This window comes from Pecten maximus, chromosome 2 (genome assembly GCF_902652985.1).
Source record: "Pecten maximus chromosome 2, xPecMax1.1, whole genome shotgun sequence".
NCBI classification, from domain to species: domain Eukaryota; kingdom Metazoa; phylum Mollusca; class Bivalvia; order Pectinida; family Pectinidae; genus Pecten; species Pecten maximus.
In genome coordinates this window covers 15,964,868-15,990,350 of record NC_047016.1, presented here as the reverse complement: position 1 = coordinate 15,990,350, position 25,483 = coordinate 15,964,868, and the positions used below count along the sequence as shown (strand labels likewise).

At 36.9% G+C, this 25,483-nt stretch overlaps 1 protein-coding gene across 1 annotated transcript; it reads left to right on the top strand.

Annotated features, from left to right (window-relative positions):
• The first annotated feature begins 34 nt into the window (after positions 1 to 34).
• Positions 35 to 25,333, top strand: LOC117319501 (abasic site processing protein HMCES-like). The gene is made up of 9 exons (XM_033874298.1): positions 35 to 328; positions 1,479 to 1,616; positions 4,788 to 5,009; positions 6,487 to 6,902; positions 9,540 to 9,610; positions 10,962 to 11,042; positions 11,548 to 11,613; positions 21,505 to 21,614; positions 22,659 to 25,333. The coding sequence occupies exons 1-9, from the start codon at positions 309 to 311 to the stop codon at positions 22,822 to 22,824; spliced, it is 1,290 nt and encodes a 429-aa protein (XP_033730189.1). The 5' UTR covers positions 35 to 308; the 3' UTR covers positions 22,825 to 25,333.
• The last annotated feature ends 150 nt before the right edge of the window (positions 25,334 to 25,483 follow it).

Genomic DNA, 25,483 nt, shown 5'->3' with positions numbered 1-25,483 from the left:
CTACCGACGATCTAACCAAAACTTTGACGTGTGACAAGAAAACGTCCTTGTTTCCAATCAGTGGATATGTTTAGTAGTATTGAAGAATTATTCAGCTAACTATGAACAACACTGATCAATATTTGTGATAAATGAACACATGTTGACGTTTATGTTTACTTATATATGCAAATATAGGTCACGTACTGTACATTCGGGAGTAAACGGCGGGAAAAACACATGTGCTTGCATACACGTGTGTTCAACTGGACAATAACAAACCATTTTGGCCCGTGTCAACAGTCCACAGTGTTTCGATTTTTCTAGCGATGTGTGGGCGGACTGCCTGGTTAGTTTTTAGTTGTTTTCGATTATGTTCAGTTTTGGGGCGGGGTCGATTGTCGGGTGGAGCTGGTGTAGAGATGAGTCTGCGCCTTTGTCATAATTAGTCATAACTTCCGGACTGAATTTCATAATCTAGATACACGAAATATATCTATTGTCTCGGATAGGTCGTGATGACAGCTATGCTTATTGCTTATCTATATGCGAATTAATCTGACATTTTATAAATAATATACTTATTAATCTAGTCTATAAAAATAGTACTAATATATTTACGTTCAACTTAAAGGAACAGGTGACGGTTACTCCAATAAAGGTGACGGTTTGACATTGTAGTATTAATACTGTCTCTGTTGATTAGCTGACTGTCTCTGTTGATTAGCTGACGGAGAGTCTTAATTTGGGTTGAGATTTAGATTTGGGTAAATCTCAAGAAAAACGGGCAGTAGTGTAAAAGGAATGGGTCGGCGTGCCATAGCTTAGTACCGCATTATACGAAACTGGAGTTTGATTCCTGACTGGGCACTAGACAGATATGTGTTTTTCTCTAATATTAATCAAGCTGAGGAAAACTGCTAACTTGCATATAATATTCAAACTCTCGTATTATATAATTCCATTAGGAGTATATATGGATTTATTACTGAAAATAGCTAAAATCGCCTAATAGCATATTAATTTAGCACAAGGTAAATAATATTTGATTTAAAATGTTAACTGAAAGCATTGTCTATATATTTAGAAACTTTTTGTCAAATTCTGTTAACAGTCTCTTGTGTTTGTAATTTGAGTCATTTAGTGTCAAACCATAATGGTAAAGTGAAGCCCCCCTTCTCTGCCCTAAATTTACTGACCACAGACATATTGTTTTTTGCTGTTATTGTGCTTAAAGAATGAATCGGGGTGATGTTATTAAGATTTGGGGTGAAAAACTGTTTATTAGTAAGAAAAAAGTTTAATGCTTTACTCTGCCATAGTGGTAGAGAAGCTCCCTGCCCCGCTCTAAATTTTTGTTTTACGTTTGATGGCTTCATTTGACCAGGGGGAAGGGGCTGCATTTCACCGTAATGGTGAAGAGAACTGTGGTTCATTGGTTCATGTCACCATGCTTCAAAATACCATTGCCACAGGAACACTTTTTTACATTTTGGTAGCACCTTGGCCCCAGATGATGTGTGTCAAGCCTGCAACTACCATGACAGGAAAGGTGAAGCACAGAAACCAATGTGGAGAGACCCTCCTGGGGGCCAACAGTACTATCCCTCCTACAACGTGTCTCCAGGCTCGCATACGTAAGTCAGGGTGGAGCACAACTGTACAATTGTAAGGAATGTCTTGTATACAGTGTACATGCATTTTCTGCAGGTTAAACTTATACATTATATGAAAATACAGTTTTGTATATCACCACAGAGAACCTGTAAGTTTGTATATCACCACAGAGAACCTGTAAGTTTGTATATCACCACAGAGAACCTGTGAGTTTGTATATCACCACAGAGAACCTGTGAGTTTGTATATCACCACAGAGAACCTGTGAGTTTGTATATCACCACAGAGAACCTGTGAGTTTGTATATCACCACAGAGAACCTGTGAGTTTGTATATCACCACAGAGAACCTGTAAGTTTGTATATCACCACAGAGAACCTGTGAGTTTGTATATCACCACAGAGAACCTGTGAGTTTGTATATCACCACAGAGAACCCGTGAGTTTGTATATCACCACAGAAAACCGGTAAGTTTGTATATCACCACAGAGAACCTGTAAGTTTGTATATCACCACAGAGAACCCGTGAGTTTGTATATCACCACAGAAAACCTGTAAGTTTGTATATCACCACAGAGAACCTGTGAGTTTGTATATCACCACAGAGAACGTTTAAGTTTCCAATCACATTATAATCAGAGTTGTAATTTCCACATCTCTATGCTATGATACACTTTTAAAACCTTTGATTTTTGAGAATGAATATAAGATCATGAAATTGACTTTTTAGGTCACCTGAGACAAAGTCTCAAGTGACCTATTCTAATCCCCTTTTGTCCGTCGTCGTGCGTCGTGCGTCCGTAAACAATTTACATTTTCGACTTCTTCTCCAAAACCCCTAAACCAAATTCAATGAAATTTGGCGGGAAGCTTCTATGGCTAAAGGTCAACCAAAATTGTGAATTATATGGTCCCCACCCCCAAGGGGCCTGAGGGGCGGGGCTAAAAAGGTTCAAATTGACTAAAACTTCAAAAATCTTCTTCTCTACTCTCAGATGTAGTGGAATCAAACACTCTTCATAAATGGAAGGGTCTTAAGGTGCTTTACCAAAATTGTGAATTTCATGACCCAGGGGTCTCAGGTTTGCCCCTGGGGAGGGGGGTAAACTTTACTATAGTTTATATAGGGAAATCACATTTTTGACTATTATTTGTTGGATTTCTATTGGAATTCATTCTAACTTTGTTAACATTATCAGCTTGTGATGGCAGTTTGATGGTTTACACATGTTTGCCCTGACTGACCCCCAGGGGCTAATGGGCGGGGCTAAAAAGGGTCAAAGTGACTGAAATTTCAAAAATCTTCTTCTCTAATCTCAGATATGATGGAATCAAATACTCTTCATAGATTGAAGGGTCTTAAGGTGCTTTACCAAAATTGTGAATTTCATGACCCTGGGGTCTCAGGTTTTCCCCTGGGGAGGGGGTAAACTTTACTATAGTTTATATAGGGAAATCACATTTTTGACTATTATTTGTTGGATTTCTATTGGAATTCATTCTAACTTTGTTAACATTATCAGCTTGTGATGGCAGTTTGATGGTTTACACATGTTGGCCCTGACTGACCCCCAGGGGCTAATGGGCGGGGCTAAAAAGGGTCAAAGTGACTGAAATTTCAAAAATCTTCTTCTCTAATCTCAGATATGATGGAATCAAATACTCTTCATAGATTGAAGGGTCTTAAGGTGCTTTACCAAAATTGTGAATTTCCTGACCCTGGGGTCTCACATTTGCCCCTGTGGAGGGGGTAAAATTTACTATAGTTTATATTGGGAAATCTCATTTTTGACTATTATTTGTTTTATTTCTATTGGAATTCATTCTAATTTGGTTAACATTATTAGCTTTGGATGGCAGTTTGATGGTATGCACTTGTTGGCCCTGACTGACCCCCAGGGGCTGATGGGCGGGGCTAAAAAGGGTCAAATAGACTGAAATTTCAAAGATCTTCTTCTCAAGACCCAATTAAGACAGAATCAAATACTCTTCATAGGTGGAAGGGTCTTATAGTGCTTTACTTATGTAATGAACTTCATGACCCTGGGGTCACAAGTTTGCCCCTGGGGAGGGGGTAGATTTTACTATAGTTTATATAGGGAAATCACATTTTTGACTATTATTTGTTTGATTTCTATCGGAATTCATTCTAACTTTGTTAACATTATCAGCATTGGATATCAGCTTAATGGTATACACCTGTTGGCCCTGACTGACCCCTAGGGGCTGATGGGTGGGTTCAAAAAGGGTCAATTAAATTAACTGAAATATTCAAATCTCAGGTGACCGTTAAGGCCCATGGGCCTCTTGTTAATTTTGTTATCCCACTGTCATCAGATGGCAGGGCTGTGCAAATCGCCCTTTGTCTGTGGTCCATCATCTGTCTGTCATCAGTCTTTCGTTAAACAATCATTGTTATCGCTTTTGAGAAGCCTACCAGAAGGATATTTTTCAGCTTTTATATGCACATGTAACATGTTCCCCTTGTGGCCATCTTGGATTTTGACTGTTGAAATTTGTTATCACATTTCTGGAGGTATAATGGAAGATAATGGTATGATGGTTAACCTCAGTCTGCTGTTGTTCTGATGTAATTTTGAAAGTGATTGGAAAAACAAAATAACTGCCAGGCAGTAATCTTAGACTTTAATACTTGAAATATCTTATTTCTATTTCTTGAGAAATATTGAAATCATAATGCAGCCTTCTTGGATTTTAACACTTGAAATTTTGCTTTTCTTGGAATGTTTTTCTTAGATTACTCTTGGATGCATATACATCTAGGTTCCCTTTTGTTATCAAATATAAATAGATGAAGTCGAAAAGAAAGATCAATTGTGTTGAGGTCAAAGGTTAACTTCAGTGGCTTGATTGGTCAAAAGAGGTGAAATAATAAATATGATCAATGGAATAATATTGGCAGTACAGGCAAATACATTGTCAAATTAAAAGGTGAATCTTAAACTTTAAATAAAACATTCTCAGTTGAAATTTGATTTTGATATTAAATGTCTTATTTTGAATAACATATTGTTTTAGAACAAAGCACTGATAAGTTTTGACAACAAAAGAAACAAAGTTTATATGGGGATACTTTTAGTGAAAAACAACATCAATTTGCTTTGAATAATTTAATTTGTTAGAAAATGCCTATGGTTTGTGGAAAACACCCTTTGATGACTATCCTGTAGGCCTGTCTTGCTGTCCAGTAAACACTACTTTGGGGAGCTAGAGGGTTTGTCAGACCGTGTCATTCAGCCTATGATGTGGGGACTGGTTCCTTCCTGGCACAAAGGTGACCCCAAGAAGGTCAGCTATGAGACCAACAACTGCCGGGCAGAAGGGATGCTGGAGAAACGGACCTATAAGGTGCCACTCGAAAAGGGCAGACGATGTGTGGTGTTAGCAGATGGGTAATAAAATACTCCTGAATATTTTATCTATAAATGATGCAGTTTAAATGTAAATATTTTAGCAGTTATGTTGTTTTAGAACTCCACACATAGCGCTAATTGCACTTTCTATACACCGGCCATTTCTATTTAGAATAGTTTTGGCACGCCAATTCATCAATGCATTAATCTTTTAAAATTCGGAAATGTGCTAAAATTTGAGTGTGATATATACATAGTACGTTTACAGTAAATAAATTCAGAATTCATCAAATCAAACTAAGAATTGAAATTACTTATGAGTTTAGAATATCTGTTTTGAGCTAGACCTCTCAATAACCCAAGAGACTTTCTAGTTTGTTCTAATTACCTGGACTTACAAGAGTCAAACATGTTCTTCTCAATAATCTGGATTTCTATTTCCTATTACTCGATAGATACAATATGGTATTAAATGTGATGCATACAAGAAAGTAGGTGTGTGAATCAAATTTTCATCAGTGATGTCAGTAAGCTTTGAAAAAGCCACATGCACTAAGTCTTTCAACAAATAAGCCATACGAGTGATGTAGGCTCACTAGGCCTCTTGTTCATGATACTTGCCTGGTTTTTAATTGTCACACTTCCTCATTCCTGTTTGATGTTCTGCAAAATTCACTAATATTTAATCCGATGGTAACAATCTGATCACCTGATGATTTCTGGGAGTCTAAATACACATAGTTTTAACAAATTATGTTTTCAAGGAGTTTTCTGATCATGATGTTTGGATTTGTATTGTTTAATGTTCTATCAACAGCTAAGGTCATTTATGGCCTCCCCTGTGTGCAAGGTGCATGTGTGTGGTGAATGTGTGTGTTTTGGAGACTGCGGTTTCATTTGTCTTCTTGTGATAGCGCAGACCTGATGATGACTTCATGGTGCTACCTCAAAATGAAATATTTATTTGGTTTGAAAAAAAGCAAACTTCTGCTTGATTTCAGTTTTCCAATATTATAAATGATAAAGATACATAAATTAGGCATCCTAGTAGCTATGATATTACAGGTACATGGATTCGAGGTTTTATGACAAACACCAATAAGACTAGGACACGAATCCTGTAATAGTAATAAAAACAGGAAAAATTCAGTTAAACACTTACCGATACGGTTCTAACCCTTGGAAAAGGAATAGTTGTTTCAAAGAAGACATTGTCCCCTATATGCCAAACTTGATGACGAGTGTTGGGTGACTGTTGGTAATAAGAATGAATTAATGCTAGTACATATACCTCAATAAAATATGACTTGGTTCAGTACATTTCTTTTACAGATGTTATGTATTAGGCAATGATATACAGTACTCTAAATGAGAGCTACCAATATGTTTGTCAAGAATTTGATAATCAATTAAGATTTTATTAATTCATTATTAGGAGTCTACACCCAACTTCCCAACTTATTTATATAGAAATGCAAATTACTATTATAAATATTCCACAACAATTTGTTTTCAGTTTCTTTGAGTGGAAAAGGGACAAAGATAAAAAGCAACCATATTTCATATATTTTCCAAAATCATCATCATGTACAGCAAGTGATGCTAATGGTGGCATTAAAAAGGAGGTGAAAATGGAAGATTCCGATTGGCCAGATATTAAAGAGGAGTCAACAGATGAAAGAACAGAGTATTTGTCCAGAGAATGTGGAGATCTGGATAAGGTGGTAGATAACAAGACTTCTCAGGACAAAGAAGATTTTAGACAGAAGTCTGAACTAAAAACAGAAATCAAAATGGAGCCTAGTAGTGACTTTCCTCAGAATGTGAAGTTGGAATCAGATTCATTTTCAGACATTCCTGATCATTGTGATAGAGATGATCTAGATAAAAAATGCCAGAACTTTGTTAACAAGGAGGGAAATGATGGCACAGGTACTGTATTAGGATTATGATGGCACAGATACTGTATTAGGATTATGATGGCACAGGTACTGTATTAGGACTATGATGGCACAGATACTGTATTAGGATTATGATGGCACAGTGACTGTATTAGGCAAACAATGGCTTAGGTACTGTATTAGGATTATGATGGCACAGTGACTGTATTAGTGAAACAATGGCTTACGTACTGTATTAGGATTATGATGGCACAGTGACTGTATTAGGGAAACAATGGCACAGGTACTGTACTAGGGAAACTATGCCTCAGGGATATCCGGACTGTATTAGGAAAAAAATGGCACAGATACTGTACAAGGGAAACAACGGTACTGGGACTGTATTATGGAAACAATGACACAGGTACTGTACTAGGGAAACGATGGCACAGGTACTGTTCTAGGGAAACAATGACACAGGTACTGTTCTAGGGAAATGATGGCACAGGTACTATACTAGGGAAACAATGACACAGGTACTATACAAGGGAAACGATGGCACAGGTACTGTTCTAGGGAAATGATGGCACAGGTACTGTACTAGGGAAATGATGGCACAGGTACTGTACTAGGGAAACAATGACACAGGTACTGTACAACGGAAACAATGGCACAGGTACTATACAAGGGAAACGATGGCACAGGTACTGTACAAGGGAAACGATGGTACAGGTACTGTACTAGGGAAATGATGGCACATGTATGGTATTAGGGAAATGATGGCACAGGTAGTGGTACTGTACAAGGGAAACAATGGCACAGGTACTGTACTAGGGAAACTATGGCACAGGGACTGAACAAGGGAAATGCTGGCACAGGTACTGTACAAGGGAAACCATGGCACAGGTACTATACAAGGGAAACAATGGCACAGGTACTATACAAAGGAGACAATGGCACAGGTACTATACAAGGGAAACAATGGCACAGGTACTGAACAAGGGAAATGATGGCACAGGTTCTATACTAGGGAAACAATGGCTCAGGATCTGTACAAGGGAAACTATAGCACAGGTACTATACTAGGGAAACTATAGCACCGGTACTGTACAACGGAAACGATGGCACAGGTACTGTACTAGGGAAACTATGACATAGGTACTGTACAAGGGAAACCATGGTATAGGTACTGTACTAGGGAAACGATAGTACAGGTACTATACAAGGGAAACAATGGCACAGGGACTGAACAAGGGAAACGATGGCACAGGTACTGTTCTAGGGAAATGATGGCACAGGTACTGTACTAGGGAAATGATGGCACAGGTACTGTACTAGGGAAACAATGACACAGGTACTGTACAACGGAAACAATGGCACAGGTACTATACAAGGGAAACGATGGCACAGGTACTGTACAAGGGAAACGATGGTACAGGTACTGTACTAGGGAAATGATGGCACATGTATGGTATTAGGGAAATGATGGCACAGGTAGTGGTACTGTACAGGGAAACAATGGCACAGGTACTGTACTAGGGAAACTATGGCACAGGGACTGAACAAGGGAAATGCTGGCACAGGTACTGTACAAGGGAAACCATGGCACAGGTACTATACAAGGGAAACAATAGCACAGGTACTATACAAAGGAGACAATGGCACAGGTACTATACAAGGGAAACAATGGCACAGGATCTGTACAAGGGAAACGATGGCACAGGTTCTATACTAGGGAAACAATGGCTCAGGATCTGTACAAGGGAAACGATGGCACAGGTACTGTACTAGGGAAACTATGACATAGGTACTGTACAAGGGAAACCATGGTATAGGTACTGTACTAGGGAAACGATAGTACAGGTACTATACAAGGGAAACAATGGCACAGGGACTGAACAAGGGAAATGATGGCACAGGTACTGTACTAGGGAAACTATCAAACTCCTTTTTCAAGCAGTTTTTCCTTACCATAAGTGCTTGTATGGGGTTGTATTTTAACTAGTCCCATGGTCAAGGTCACTGTTACTATAAATAGAAAATCTGTTTCCATGCAATAGCTCCAGTTCTCTTTGGTCAATCAAGTTAAAACTTCTTGAGGTGATCATTTACTGAAAGTTCCTGCTCTGTATTGCTGAATTTCGAGCATATTTGAGTGATGCTGGTCTTGCTTACTTTTAACAAAAAATTTTGAATAGAAGAATATATCTAACTAATCATCCAACTTGCCATGCAGGTGACACATCAACTTCCATGGAAATCTTTTTTATGAGAAACAGTGAATTCCACTGTATGATATATGTTGATATAGTTGTTGATTGATTGTTATTAATCAGTTTGAATGGTAAAGATAGATAATATATCATCCATTGATGACGCTTCTTGTGACAAACACTTTCTTGAATTGTCAGTCAGACTTGATGAAAAAGTGAATTCCAGAAGTTTTATTTTTAGAAAAACAGTACTGTAGTGATAAAACAATACATTTTTTAGCCAAAAATGTTTAAAAAGTAAAAACCATGTTTCAAGATAATTTTCTATAAAATTATGACCAGCTTACTTTTATTATTCACAAGTCAAGTGTCCGCTATTACAGCCTTTTGGCCATTTGGCCTTTCATCCTTTCAGTGGGCAGGGTACCGGATTCTAATAAGAGATACTTGTTTATGTAATCTTTGCCATCTTTCAGGTGAAGCTGTCTTGAGCAACAAACGTCTGCTAACCATGGCAGGTGTCTTTGACATTTGGTCACCTCCTGATGTAAGTATCTGTGAAAGAAGTATGGATTCCTCATACAGTGGAACTTCGTTAACTTGAACTCGGAAAACTTGAATACCCTGCTGAACTCAAAGTACTTCGTCAGTCCCGGCCGAATTCTCTCTTTATCCTAGTAAAAAAAACTTGGAAATCTCGAATTCGGAAAACTCGAAAAACTCGGATAATACGAAGTGAAAATTTGGTCCCAACAAGAAAAATTCTATTTGAAATGATCGAATAACTGGAAGTATCATTTTTGTGTCCCAACGATCGGTGGTAAACGCCAACATTTTTTCAACATCGAAATTCCGTTTGCATCGGCACTACAAACCTACGGATTATTATATGATATTATAAGTGTTTCATAAATTCATTAAAGAAATTGTCGGTGGAATCTTATAACAATAACTGTCGGTGATAAAAAGTATTGTTTTACTTACATCAGGTAATTTCCCTAAGGCGATTGCCGATAATAGTACACACGACTAGTCAACAATTCATCTACCCGATCGCTTAAGCGGAACTCATCTCTGACACAACGGTAGATCTACTCGGCTGATGTTTTTACATGTGTAGAAATGAAACAGTCACTGGTGCCTATTAAATCTTTAAACTTCTGAAACAATAGCATAATTATTGCCGAGGTGTTCAGAGTACGACTGTAACGGTCAGTGCTGTCTATTAAATCGAGTATAACACGCCAACTCAGTAACAGTAATATTTACTTCCTGTGCTAATAAGTACATGGAAATGGCGTGGTTGTCAGTAAAATGTAAGTAGGATTACCAAACAGTATTCTATATGTCCAATATAAGGTAATGGTTCTGTTACGTTTTACATATAATTATATAATCTGTGTTAAATTTAAACGGTTATTTGATATAACATTAATAAATTGTTATTCGGTTGATTCCATTTTATCGTTATTCCTTTTGCAAACATGACATATACATCAGATCGTTATTGAAGTGACTAAGCGAAAGAAACTTTATTGAGACCGTATATCGGCAAAACTACACCAAACTACGAGTGACAACGAAATATTACATATGCAATTACATGTATTGACTAGTCTTACACTTAACTGATGAGCGACAGAGCGGAGTTATAATACTTATATAATGTTGACACATATTGACAAAACTTTGCACCGAAAATGACAACTCGCTTAATTCTAACACTCTGATAACTCGAAATTTTCTCGAGGTCCCATCGACTTCGAGTTAACGAAGTTCCACTGTATTTAAAACTGAAAAAACATTGTTTCCATTACAATAAGCTGTCTTTAAAGATTTTATTTGTGCTTGAAGCTGCTAGCTGTGCTGTATCACAGTTATCTCTTCTTGATTTGTAGGGGGCGCCACCTCTATACACATACAGTGTTATAACAGTTGCCTCCTCTGCTGCTATGGACTGGCTCCACCACAGAATGCCGGTAAGTTCAGCTAATTGAACCATTCTTGTTATGTTGCAATGATCAAGAGGTTTTCATATGCCAATTGAAATTTCTAGTTAGTTACAGGTTCAACTCTGATTATTTATGATTAACCATATTTTGGATAGTCTGAATATGTCAAAAGAAGTATGAAATGTAAACAGTTTTTGGCAAACTCCCATTGGAAGTTAAATCTACAGACTCGTTTGGGGTAATGGAATGCATGTGTGATTGTTGTGACAGAAAAACCATAGATATATACAAAAGATTGGAGTGTTGATTTGGTTTGCTGATATCACTTGAAAATACATCGTGTGCGAGACAGCTAAATGTATCTTTAGGCTTCAACTATGTACAACATGATCAGAACAAGATGCTGATGTTGCACTTTATGACAAACTGATGATCAATGAGGAAATTTCGACCAATTCCCATCACTAGTATGAGATTTTGTTTTTAATTGGCCGTTATCTAAGGTTGATGTTGTATTTCCTTTTATGTGTAGGCCATCCTTACATCAGAAGAAGAGGTCAATGATTGGCTGGACTTTGGAGATGTACCTCTGCTAAAGGTAAATACCTGAAGTTTATCACGTTTACTGTACAGTCCTTTAAGATCTGACTATTAGAAACAAGAGTGTATGGATATACACCTGTCTATTTAGACTGAGGCATTAGACAGTGGTCAGAAGTGAGAGGTAGATTACAGGACATCCTATACAAGTGTACCTATTTTTTTTCATTTCAGCACATATGCAGGGTTCATCAAATTTTAAAACGTAACATTTCAGGGTTAAATCTTAACAAAACTGCAGATGTCTATTCAGGCCATGATAGTCTTAGCAAAGATTGGTCAAACCATTTGGACAGAAATAATGGAAAGGGGCCCTGGAGTACACAATTTAAGAGGGAGAACTATGAAAACTCAAATAGTTTATTTGGTGCCAGGCATGAAAGCTCCAAAATTCAACATCTCAAATTATAACGTCGAATATTTCAGACACACTTTCTTCAAGCTCAGTAAAGGTAATGTGGCTTCATTTTACGGAGGACTTTTCTTTCAGCACATTTGCATAAAATGTGCCATTTTGTCATTCTTCAATAAAGATCGATCGATTCTTTGTCTAAATTAAATCAGCTGAATTGTAACAATATATAGGTTTGATGACACTTTCACTGTGTATATTAATGACTGTGTATATGAATAGATATGTGATAATCAATTACTTGTTTGTATTGAATCAAAACATGTTTGTTAATTGTATGGGTAACAGTAGATCTAGTGGTCTGTGAACCTCCATTACATATCCCAATGTTAGGTATCAAACTGTTGAAACTTCTTTTCTTAGTGGACTTCAAGAACCTTTCATGATTTGATATCTTTGTGATCCTTGTATACCTCCATTATCCAACAAGGTGCCTGTTACATTACTTTAAAAAAATCTAGGTACAGTATTTTTCTACACAAGCCCCGCAGCCATCCTGTCAAATGCTCTGGTACAGTATTTAATATCTATTTATCTACACAAGTCCTGCTGCCATACTGTCAAATGCTCTCGGTACAGTATTTATCTACACAAGTCCTGCTGCCATCCTGTCAAATGCTCTCGGTACAGTATTTATCTACACAAACCCTGCTGCCATCCTGTCAAATGCTCTGTAGGTACAGTGTTTATCTACACAAGTCCTGCTGCCATCCTGTCAAATGCTCTAGGTACAGTATTTATCTACACAAACCCTGCTGCCATCCTGTCAAATGCTCTATAGTTACAGTATTTATCTACACAAACCCTGCTGCCATCCTGTCAAATGCTCTTGGTACAGTATTTATCTACACAAGTCCTGCTGCCATCCTGTCAAATGCTCTTGGTACAGTATTTATCTACACAAACCCTGCTGCCATCCTGTCAAATGCTCTATAGGTACAGTATTTATCTACACAAACCCTGCTGCCATCCTGTCAAATGCTCTATAGGTACAGTATTTATCTACACAAGCCCTGCTGCCATCCTGTCAAATGCTCTATAGGTACAGTATTTATCTACACAAACCCTGCTGCCATCCTGTCAAATGCTCTATAGGTACAGTATTTATCTACACAAACCCTGCTGCCATCCTGTCAAATGCTCTATAGTTACAGTATTTATCTACACAAGCCCTGCTGCCATCCTGTCAAATGATCTAGGTACAGCATTTATCTGCAGACAACTTGAAACAAGGCACTGCTCACAAGTAATCCTTCTTCATTTTTGCAGTATTATCAATTTTGAGATAATAAGCTAAAAATGTTTCACCAATACAGGGGTAAGCCTCCCCCAAATTTCTCTACTTAACTTTGACACAGGGGGAGGGAACTTTGACACCAGGAAAGGGGGCTTATTTGAGGATAAATATGGTAGCATCAATGTACAATATATTACCATCTGAGCTTGGGTAGAATGCGGTTCAGGTGTTTGACTTCGTTTTGGAAGGTCGTGATCTACAGGATTTTGAGTCAGTGGCGCAGACGATGGCCTTCTCTTAAGTGTCTGTTTAGGGCTGTCTTCCTGTAATTTTGAGTTACATAATTAAACAAAGTTAAAGTAAGTGCTCCGCCTGCCATGTATCTGTATATGATATATACCGACAAGTTATATAGATAAAAATAAGCGAGTTAATGCTACAAAGCATTAACAGTTTATTAGAACAAATCATCTAAGCTTACATGAACCACATCACGCAACAGTTTGACTTATTCTAGACTAATTGGTTAAGAGAATATAAGTCATTGAAGTTTATACAAGACAATAGTCATACCACACAGATTGTCAATCATCTGGCTATTACTGATTCTGATCTATAGAACATTATTGTAAACAAATGTAGAAAAGCACTAAAATAGCCATGGAGACATAGGTGTAAATATTCAGGGATTATATGGTGGGAAAAAGGGTCATTATGCTACCATTGAAAATCTAACTGGAAGATACTGTTAAGTAGCGCTTTCAGTACAGGGATGAGATATTTATAAATAAATAATTGTGCTACTGTTTAAAAAACCTGATTGATCAATGTAAATTGCAACAATTTATGTTATGATGTATAAAAGATGAATATCCTCGTAGTGGAATATATTGATTAAAATGTTGAAATTGAATTGATGATTTTGTGTTTATGTCGACAAACTACTGGTATTTTTTTTGAGGGGAACAGTTGCATGTACTTGTGATGTCACAAGAACAGGTCCCATTGACAGTACAAAGTTAGACTTTGAAATGCAATAACAATGTTACAGTTTCATAAATTCATATAAGAAAAACTTGAATTTAAAATGGAAATGTAAGTTTAATGGATAAGCGATACATGCCTTCCTGGGCACTTGTGTAAAGTTAAGAATTTATGTTCAAAAAAAGAAAAAAAATGGTATTAGAGGTAATCTGTTTCATTTAACAAAACTGTTACTGACTTTGTACAGGTTAATACAAGGAAAAAACCTCAAAAGGCCCAAAGCCTTAGGGTTTAATCACCTTTCAGGTTAACAATTCCTTGTATTAACCTAAACGAAGTTAATAATTGTGTGATATTTACCTCCTTTTTTATTGGGTTGATTTCTTCACTCTGGACAATGGTGTCCACAGACAATGAGCTGCTGTCCTACATAGAAAAAATGCTTTGTTATTATGGCAGAAACTGTTGTTGTCTCCTAATTTATTGTCGCAATTAATCATCAATATGAACTATCGTGAAAATCTATCTGAATTTTAACATTTTTGTATCTAGAATGAATGCCATTGTGTATCAATATTCTTTATGATTTAACAAAAAAATATTATATTTATGTTATTTGTAACTTAATGATATAATGCTGATTTCACCAAATATTTCTTACAAAGTTGTTTTAAAACATGACATAGTAAAAACCATTATTTGTGTTGTTAATGTTTATTGAGACTTGCCTTCAATGGTCAACAAGACTGGACTGTTGTCTTTCTTTAAAGACTTGCATTCATCAGGATCGATGTGTTGATTTTTTTAAAGACTTACCCTTATTGGTAGACTCTGGACACTGCAACCAATATGACGTGAAAGAAAGCGGGACAGATCAGGTCGTTTTTCCAAACAAGCCAAGTAAAGCTGTTTTTTGGCTCGATATGACGGTGTTTTGACAATTAAATGAAGGTCGTCTACCACTTTCTGAATTCTACATTTTTCTTCGTGTAATTGATGTGGTGCCATGGTTGGCTGTTTCCGTCGCTGAACCTCCTGAATGTAGCCAAGAACTTTCCCCTTCCAGTCCCCATCCTCCATCAGCTCGCCCTGCCCTGTAGTAATGTCCAGTTGTCTCTCACGCCGTCTTTCCAGTGAAGTTTTGTGCGAGTCTTTTATTTTCTGATCTGATGAACTGGGAACATGTTTTTTTATTTGATCTGGTTCAAGATTGTTTGCACAGTTGAGAGAAATATTGCTGGAATCAGACTTCTGTGCTGTATACTTTGTTTGGTTTGTTGTCTCAGAACCTTGCATTTCTTCTTTTTGTTCTTTTCTTGAAAATATTAACGGAATTACAATGGCTTTCTCATCAAACTCATCAGGTATGAATGCATAGTCTGCTACAATGGATGAAATTCCTGACATTTTAGTGAAGTTCAGAATAATGGTTACCATTGACCTGTCAACAGATGTGATCATGGCTTGTATCAGATCCTCGTTGGTTTGAAGTTCATCACGGGTAATGCACTTAATTTTGTGAAGCTGTAACATCAAGGCCATCTTTTTTGCTAGCCTCCTTTCATCTTCTGAATCACCATTTACTATGAAGACATGAGCATCCTTCCCATATGGAAGATTTTCTGAGTTTGTCATCGTAAAATTTTCCTGAGATTGTTTCCATGTTGGAATTTCAGTATGCTGTATTCCTCTTTTTCCACTTTGACTGTTGTTTGCTTGATTTGTAGAGGTGACCTTTAATGTCGGACTACTGGCATGGCACTGCATTTTCCTTTTAACTTTTGAGCTGCATCTTACAGATTCAGTAACACTGAGATGTTTCCTTGCCAGCTCTCTTGCATATATTTGATTTTCAAGTGATATCTTTGGCAATTCCAAATCCAGTCGATCCAAAACGTTATTGAATTCTTTGAGACGTTCAGAGCTATGTGCTCTGGCAACAATTGTTCTCATTTCTCCTGCGCATCGCCCAATTAATTTTCGTAATTGCGGCCACCATATTGATCTGTCTTTACTTAGGTCTATACTACATAAACACCTGGCATATTTAGGAAGTTCATGTGATAACCTCACCATTATGACCTTGCACTTTTCTTCAAATAATGGGTCGAGTGCAAGGTTACGTAGGCAGGGTGTTCTTTGTAAGTGAGGAAATGCTAATATTGTTACTTTGTAAGGCAATTTTTCAATTGCATCTTTGATGATTTCGAAAACTTGAATAGACTTTTTGTCAGAGGATAGAGTGGATTTATAGTTCTTTTGTTTCAAAACAGATTGGATTTCTTCCACACTTTCAATTTCCTCCTCAAGATTTCCATAAACTATATACACAAGTTTCTGCTGTACTTTTCTGTCAAATGTATGTCTTTCCTGTTGTTCTTGTAGGCCATCAATTCTGAGAACATTAAGTCTTTTCTCCATCGCTGTTGTGTGAACATATGTAGCGGAGGCCAGTAGATCAGATGGTTAGAGTGTCCATCTAGATTTCAGAGGTTTCGGGTTTGAGTTCTAGTCTAGTCGTTGCATTTTTCTTTCCTGTTACATTTAGCGCCCAAATAAATACTCACGGAGGTGGTAAAGAGTCTTGTGTGTGTCTTAGGGGTCGCAGACTTTGTTGAAGGAGGGAGGAATGTAGCGGAACTTTACTAGGCTGAACGGTGGTGGCCAGGTATCTCAAATGGTTAGAGCACCCGTCTAGAGTTTTGTGTTCCCGGTTTGAGTCCCAGCCTGGTTGTAGCATTTTCCCTTTCCTGTTACACATAAAGTTTATATCAGGAAATCTATTCTAGGCAGTTTGGATAAAGTTGAGAGTTTGAAATATCACTATAATTTTCCATTAAAGCCAGTAATTTAATTTTAAGGTTAATATCTGACTTAAGGGTAAATTTAAACTGAACTAGAATTCTGTTTTGATTAATTAATATATGAAATGTTTGATGAGGCATTTTTTAGTGAAGGAATTTGTACATTGATTTGGTGTCAAATAAACTGGACAGACTATCTTAACAAATATTCAGCACCATGCATGGGAAGCTACTGAATAAACAAAATAACTCACCGGAACAGTTTTGTAGGGTTTTGTCATTTAACAAAAATAAAGACATTAACTGTAGGGGATTGTTTGTCAGTTGAATTGAAGTACAGATAATACATTGTCTATCCATTTCTATGGCGTATCAGGTACTCCTAATATCTACGATGTTATGGTATACATACCTTCAGTTTGAAAGGCCGGCTGTTTTTATGTTTATTTTAGGCACTTCCTATTCATCCTATTTATAGATAATTGTAATGTCCGGTACTCAAACCATATATATCCCATAGTGCAATGTTCCGTACCCAAATTTATATCTACTCTATGTAATGTTAAGTATTTTTTTTTTTCAAAATGTCTCCCATAATAGCTTTTCTAGATTTGTTAAGCTATTGAATTTACAGTACCTGAATATTTTTCGTCTTGTATAGTAAGTATGACTTTCAATGGAGAGTTATTACGTGTATGTCAACAGATCGTAGATAACTAGATAAACAAAAAATGATGTTAGAAATCCTAAAATTTGATCTGAAGTATTTTCAAATCTTGATGTTGTCAAGCAATTATTATAATGAAGGTGTCCTACTTGTTTTCATTTGAATACCAAAATCTTTGTTGCAGGATTGAAACTAATTCTTACATTTAAATGGCTTAACAAAGAGAAAGATATGAAATATTTCATGTTTATTCCCATCAAAATTGTTAGAACTTTACTACAGTATTGTATTCCATATTTTTTATTGGGTGCTGTTATGTACCTGACTGTTTAGTTGATACGTCCTGGTTTTACCTTGCCTGTTTGTCCTAATTTGTTTTATCTTCACTACCAGGTAATGTAGTGATAATTTTGTGACAGATTTAACTGAAAATTAGAAGAAAAAAACCCCCAAAAACCCCAAAAATTTTCAAAAAAGATTTTTTTGGAAAGTTGATAATATTGTACATTTGATAAATATCTCTTTATATGCAGCTATAAGGTATAGCAGATTATTTTACTGAAGTGCAAATGGCAGTGGGCTATTCAAATCTTCTTTGTCTGTGGTCACTCTGTTGTCTGTTTGTAAAAAAAAACTTGTTATTGGTATTTCTTGAGGATAGCCAGATAGATATCTCTCTAATTCCATAGGATCCTCTTGGTCCCCAGATTTGCATGATCAATTTTGAGACTGATAAGAACACAAGATGACCGAAGGGTGGCCGTTTGTATTGTTATAGTTAAAGTTTGTAATTGCTATTTCAGACTGATCAGAACACAAGATGGCCAACATGTGGCCATTTTGAATTTTGACAGTTGAGGTTAATTATCGCTATTACTCAGAAAGTTCTTTATGGATCATTCTAATATTTGATATGTAGGTTTCCCGTGGTCCCTACTTGTGCATCTCCAATTTCATATGTTGATTCCCTTGTTTTTAACGGGGGGGAAATTAAGTGAACTGGTTGATCTTCATATGAGATTTAAAATTTAACAAATAATTCTGATGACAAACTCTGAAACAATGGCTGTACTTCTGATGATTGGATTACACAATTTCAGCCATTTTGTGGAATTCGCACTCTTGGCTGACTTAAACGTGGAAATATGATTTATAACCTATTTATACTGTTTAATGTTTACATGAATGTGTTATATATTTTAATTTGCTGTAGGCAATGGTTCATGGTCCATTACCGTGGGCAAACGTGTTATTTTGTTTGTCCCTAAAATGTATTTTATACTGTTTAACATGAAACTTTCATTGTGTGTGTCTGTTATTTTCGTGGTTCTTATGGAACAAAAATAGTATTTAGTATGTGACTATACAGAATAGGTAAAATTTTCCAGTCTACAAGAAACTGTTATACCAGTGACAGAATTTACATGTAACAGGAAGTCTTAGTGGTTACATGTAACAGGAAGTCCTAGTGATTACATGTAACAGGAAGTCCTAGTGATTACATGTAACAGGATGTCCTAGTGGTTACATTAACAGGAAGTCCTAGTGATTACATGTAACAGGAAGTCCTAGTGATTACATGTAACAGGAAGTCCTAGTGATTACATGTAACAGGAAGTCCTACTATTTATATGTAACAGGAAGTCCTAGTGGTGACATGTAACAGGAAGTCCTAGTGGTTACATTAACAGGAAGTCCTAGTGGTTACATGTAACAGGAAGTCCTACTATTTATATGTAACAGGAAGTCCTAGTGATTACATGTAACAGGAAGTCCTAGTGGTTACATGTAACAGGAAGTCCTAGTGGTTACATGTAACAGGAAGTACTAGTGGTTACATGTAACAGGAAGTCCTAGTGGTTACATATAACAGGAAGTCCTAGTGATTACATGTTACAGGAAGTTCTAGTGGTGACATGTAACAGGAAGTCCTAGAGATTACTTTAACAAGAAGTCCTAGTGGTGACATGTAACAGGAAGTCCTAGTGGTTACATGTAACAGGATGTCCTAGTGGTGACACATAACAGGAAGTCCTTGTGGTGACATGTAACAGGAAGTCCTAGTGGTGACATGTAACAGGAAGTCCTAGTGGTGACATGTAACAGGATGTCCTAGTGGTGACACATAACAGGATGTCCTAGTGGTGACACATAACAGGATGTCCTAGTGGTGACATGTAACAGGAAGTCCTAGTGGTAACACGTAACAGGAAGTCCTAGTGGTAACACGTAACAGGAAGTCCTAGTGATTATATGTAACAGGAAGTCCTAGCGATTACATATAACAGGAAGTCCTAGTGATTACATATAACAGGAAGTCCTAGTGGTTACATGTAACAGGATGTCCTAGTGGTTACATTAACAGGAAGTCCTAGTGGTTACATTAACAGGAAGTCCTAGTGGTTACATTAACAGAAAGTCCTAGTGGTGACATGTAACAGGATGTCCTAGTCATTACATGTAACAGGAAGTCCTAGTGGTTACATGTAACAGGAAGTCCTAGTGATTACATGTAACAGGATGTCCTAGTGGTTACATATAACAGGAAGTCCTAGTGGTTACATATTACAGGAAGTCCTAGTGATTACATGTAACAGGAAGTCCTAGTGATTACATGTAACAGGATGTCCTAGTGGTTACATTAACAGGAAGTCCTAGTGGTTACATTAACAGGAAGTCCTAGTGGTTACATGTAACAGGATGTCCTAGTGATTATATGTAACAGGAAGTCCTAGTGGTTCCATTAACAGGAAGTCCTAGTGGTTACATGTAACAGGAAGTCCTAGTGGTTACATGTAACAGGATGTCCTAGTGGTTACATGTAACAGGAAGTCCTAGTGGTTACATTAACAGGAAGTCCTAGTGATTACATGTAACAGGAAGTCCTAGTGGTTACATGTAACAGGAAGTCCTAGTGATTACATGTAACAGGATGTCCTAGTGGTTACATATAACAGGAAGTCCTAGTGGTTACATATTACAGGAAGTCCTAGTGATTACATGTAACAGGAAGTCCTAGTGATTACATGTAACAGGATGTCCTAGTGGTTACATTAACAGGAAGTCCTAGTGGTTACATTAACAGGAAGTCCTAGTGGTTACATGTAACAGGATGTCCTAGTGATTATATGTAACAGGAAGTCCTAGTGGTTCCATTAACAGGAAGTCCTAGTGGTTACATGTAACAGGAAGTCCTAGTGGTTACATGTAACAGGATGTCCTAGTGGTTACATGTAACAGGAAGTCCTAGTGGTTACATTAACAGGAAGTCCTAGTGATTACATGTAACAGGAAGTCCTAGTGGTTACATGTAACAGGAAGTCCTAGTGGTGACATGTAACAGGAAGTCCTAGTGGTGACATGTAACAGGAAGTCCTAGTGGTTACATTAACAGGAAGTCCTAGTGGTTACATGTAACAGGAAGTCCTAGTGATTACATGTAACAGGAAGTCCTAGTGGTTACATTAACAGGAAGTCCTAGTGGTTACATGTAACAGGAAGTCCTAGTGGTTACATGTAACAGGAAGTCCTAGTGATTACATATAACAGGAAGTCCTAGTGGTGACATGTAACAGGAAGTCCTAGTGGACAAATCAGTTACAATTATATTGTATGATATCCATACAACAGAATTGTATCTGATTTGTATTCACACAGGCTTGAAGCTTAAAACAGTTCTTTTCATTCCCTAAATTCACCTTTGAAGTACATATTAAATTTGGACTTTAGTCTAAATTCTCTGCTGAACTTTGGTCTTAATTGAACTGATCTAATCGATGTTACAGGCGGTGAAGAACATCCGGCCTGTGGAGTGTATCCAGCTACACCCTGTGTCCAATGTTGTTAACAACTCTCGTAATAAAACACCCGACTGTGTAGAACCTGTTGACCTCAGGTAAGTTAGCTTGGACTCTTTCCAGTGTACGTACATTGCTTATACAATTACCTTACATTGTCATCCATTTCCATCCATTGTCTATCACCTTTTTAAGCTCATCATTAGATGTCGGGTATTGTGGATGTTGCTTCCTTTTGTATATTGTCAGTAAACTTTTTTTTGGTCCAGCGTCTGGCATCCAACCATAATTTGTCAAAATGTTTTAATTGCTACTAGTCATAAAGGTCTGAATTGATTTTAACCAAATATGAAAATGTTAAAAAACAACATTTTGGTGATATCATTTGGTTGCAGAAAGGTCTTTTAATTGATTGAAGTTAAAGTGTCTGGACTTTTAAGCTCACCAAAACCAAAGGACTGGTGAGCTTATGCCATGGCATGGTGTCCATAGTCTATCCATCAACTTCCATAAAGAATCAAACAGAAACAGTTTTTGACCATATTTGGTCAGAAGCATTGGGGAAGGGGAACAAATTTTGTATAAATGGTGACTATGCCCCCCCCCCCCCCCCCCCCCCCCCCCCCTGGATCTGGAGGGGCAGGGGCCAAATGGGGGAATTATTAGAAGTCAGGCCTTTAAATGGCTACTCATCATGAATAAGTGAATGCATGGGTTTCGACCAGATTTATTTGAACCAGGGGAACTAATTCTGCATAAATGGTGACCTTTGCCCTTCTGTGGCTGGAGGAGCGGGGCCCAAAAAGGGAAATAGAGGTAATTCCTTTAGATCGTTACTTGTCATGAATAAGTGAATGGATTTTTATTTTTGGTAATTAGAAAATAAGGCTGTTGAGTTTCTCCAGTGTCAAATATATGAAACAACCTTGTCTTAAGTTTACTGCTGGAATATCCCATTAACATGTTCAAATGAATTATAGTGACCAATTTTGAAAGTCACATATATAAACAAAGTTCTTCAACTTTTGATCAGTTTTGGAGGTAAGTGATGTATGGTTAACACTGAACAACACTTTCATTATGCCTCTTAGTATTGGTGGAGGAACTTGATATGTGATTCAATTCAGTTTATTTCATTGTAGAAGACCAAAACAATCTGCCAGTAGTAATCTTATGATGAGCTGGCTGTCCAAACCCAAAAAGGAAGGCGTATCTCCAGCGAAATTGTCTGAAAGTCCACCAAAGAAAAAGAAAAAGACAGAAAGTAATGTGATGATGGGCTGGCTAAACAAGGCCAAGAAATCATAAAGTGTTCATTCTGGACTGACTAAACAAGGCCTAGAAATCATGAAGTGTTCATTCTGGACTGGCTAAACAAGGCCTAGAAATGGTAAAGTGTTCATTCTGGACTGACTAAACAAGGCCTAGAAATGGTAAAGTGTTCATTCTGGACTGGCTAAACAAGGCCTAGAAATCATGAAGTGTTCATTCTGGAATGGCTTATTATAAACAAGGCCAAGAAATCGTAAAGTGTTCATTCTGGAATGGCTATTATAAACAAGGCCTGGAAATCATGAAGTGTTCATTCTGGAATGGCTTATTATAAACAAGGCCTAGAAATCATGAAGTGTTCATTCTGGAATGGCTATTATAAACAAGGCCTGGAAATCATGAAGTGTTCATTCTGGAATGGCTTATTATAAACAAGACCAAGAAATCGTAAAGTGTTCATTCTGGACTGACTAAACAAGGCCTAGAAATGGTAAAGTGAACATTCTGGAATGCCTTATTATAAACAAGACCAAGAAATCGTAAAGTGTTCATTCTGGACTGACTAAACAAGGCCTAGAAATGGTAAAGTGAACATTCTAGAATGCCTTATTATAAACAAGACCAAGAAATTGTAAAGTGTGTGCATTCAAGGGTGGCTAAACAAGGTTAAGGAACTAAAGGAAACCAGTCCACATGCCGGAGAACTTCTTGGGGATGACTACTGTAAGAATTTCTTTAACAGAATTTCTCATGTCATGTCTGATTTTGCGATTCTTTATGAGAATGTTGAAAACATGTATCATTTGAAACAAAACAACATTTTGGTGATATCATTTAGTCGTAGAAAGTTCTTTTAATTGATTGAAGTTAAAGTGTCTGGACTTAAAGCTCACCTTAACCAAATGACTGATGAGCTCATGCCATGGCACGGTGTCCATAGTCTGTCCATCAACTTTTCCTTCAGATGGCTACTAGTCAAAAAAGACCAAATGGTCAGAAGCATCCTTTGGCATCCTTTGGCATCCTATTCATACAGGACGGGCTACATAATCATGATATTATGTAGTTATGTTTTTGATACGAAAATATCTCCATCCCATGTGTTCACACCGCCTCCATCCCTGTGTTCACCCCTTCCATCCCTATGTGTTCAAGTCAGCTGGTTAATGTATGTACTTGGATGGTTTTTGTGTAAAAAGATACTTCCATCCCTCGCTTTCAACGAAACGGAGGATATTGACTTGTCTGTCAGTCACACTTCGGTTTCTGTGCAATAACAAAAACAGATATTGTCGGATTTTCTTGAAACTTGGTAGCAACATTAAATGCCTAAATGGCTCAGCCAAGCTTGATCATAAAATTTTCCTGGATGTTATTTGGCAGAGTTATGGCCCTTTGATTAACGAAAAATGTAATGTTTGGATGTTTCCATGCAATTATGGCAACAAATATTATCAGATTTTCTTGAAACTTGAAAACAACATCAAATGCCTGAATGGCTCAGCCAAGTTCGAACAACACTTTTTGCAGACATTAATTGGCTGAGTTATGGTCCCTTGATTAATGAAAAATTTAATTTTTGGATGTTTCCATGCAATAATAACAACAAATTTTATCAGATTACCTCTTCATGAAAGGTGGGAAAGCGGGGGATATAAATTATGAATTAGCTTGTTTACCCAAAGATATGTGTGTTATGTTATAGCCATTGAATTATTTAGTGAAGTTAAAAATTGTACTGGAATTTTAAAGTTAGATTTAAATGGAATGATTTAGATAAGTTCAAAATATAAACATTGAATGATTTGGTTAAATACACATTGTCAGAAAGATAGGAATAAAAGCTCAAGTGTCCTGAACTTCAAAAACATAGTCATGCTTTTATAAAATGTGAATGAAGAGAGTATTAGGAATGAGAGGGAGAGTTACCAAGATAAATTGTGAAATACTGATGATGTTGACAAAATCATTTTTTGTTTTGTTTGCTGTTTATTAGCTACCCTCCTCAAGAGAGGGGGGGGGGCTTATGTTTGTTGTCGCCCCTGGTGTCGGCAATCATTAATAAATGTTAAGTTTTTGGTTCAAGTTGAAAGGCATCAATCAGTAAATCATTTATAATTCTACATGGGTTCTAATATTTGATTTCAGGGTTGCTGTATGGGGTTAACTATTCCTTTTGGGATCTAAATGAATCATTTCGGGGGAAAAAGTCTGTTTTTTTTTAAACACTTCAGACTTAGACTTTTTAGGTCAAATTTGATGTTAAGATTTTGGTGCAAGTGTTGAAAGGCATAATGCAGTTAACTCCTCTATAAGTGTACTAGGGTGCTAATTTATACATGTCAATTTTACCTTTAAATATTGCAATATTTTCTGGTTGAATATATCTATATATTGCAATATAGATTCCATTTGATGAACTCGCCCCCTAATGATGGTGTGAGGTATAGTGATATACAGTGTTGCTTTGTAACAATGTTAGTGCTCTTGTTAACACTTACAATATATGTTATTTACTTTTATAAATAAAAATTACAATTCAAAACTATTCTTTGTGTCATTTTTGCTTTAAGTGAGATCCGAGTTTATATAGAAGGCTATGGATAATAGGGGCTTACAGTATAATGAGTTTAAAGCAATCAAACTGTAAATGAAATCAAATTTAATTGGTTGATATAAATAGTAAACACTATAT

Coding starts and splice junctions, on each gene's coding strand:
- LOC117319501 (XM_033874298.1), top strand. CDS start 309: ATGTGTGGGCGGACTGCCTG. Junction 329..1,478: donor ATGTGTGGGCGGACTGCCTG/GTTAGTTTTTAG, acceptor ACATTTTGGTAG/CACCTTGGCCCCAGATGATG. Junction 9,611..10,961: donor ACATTTGGTCACCTCCTGAT/GTAAGTATCTGT, acceptor CTTGATTTGTAG/GGGGCGCCACCTCTATACAC.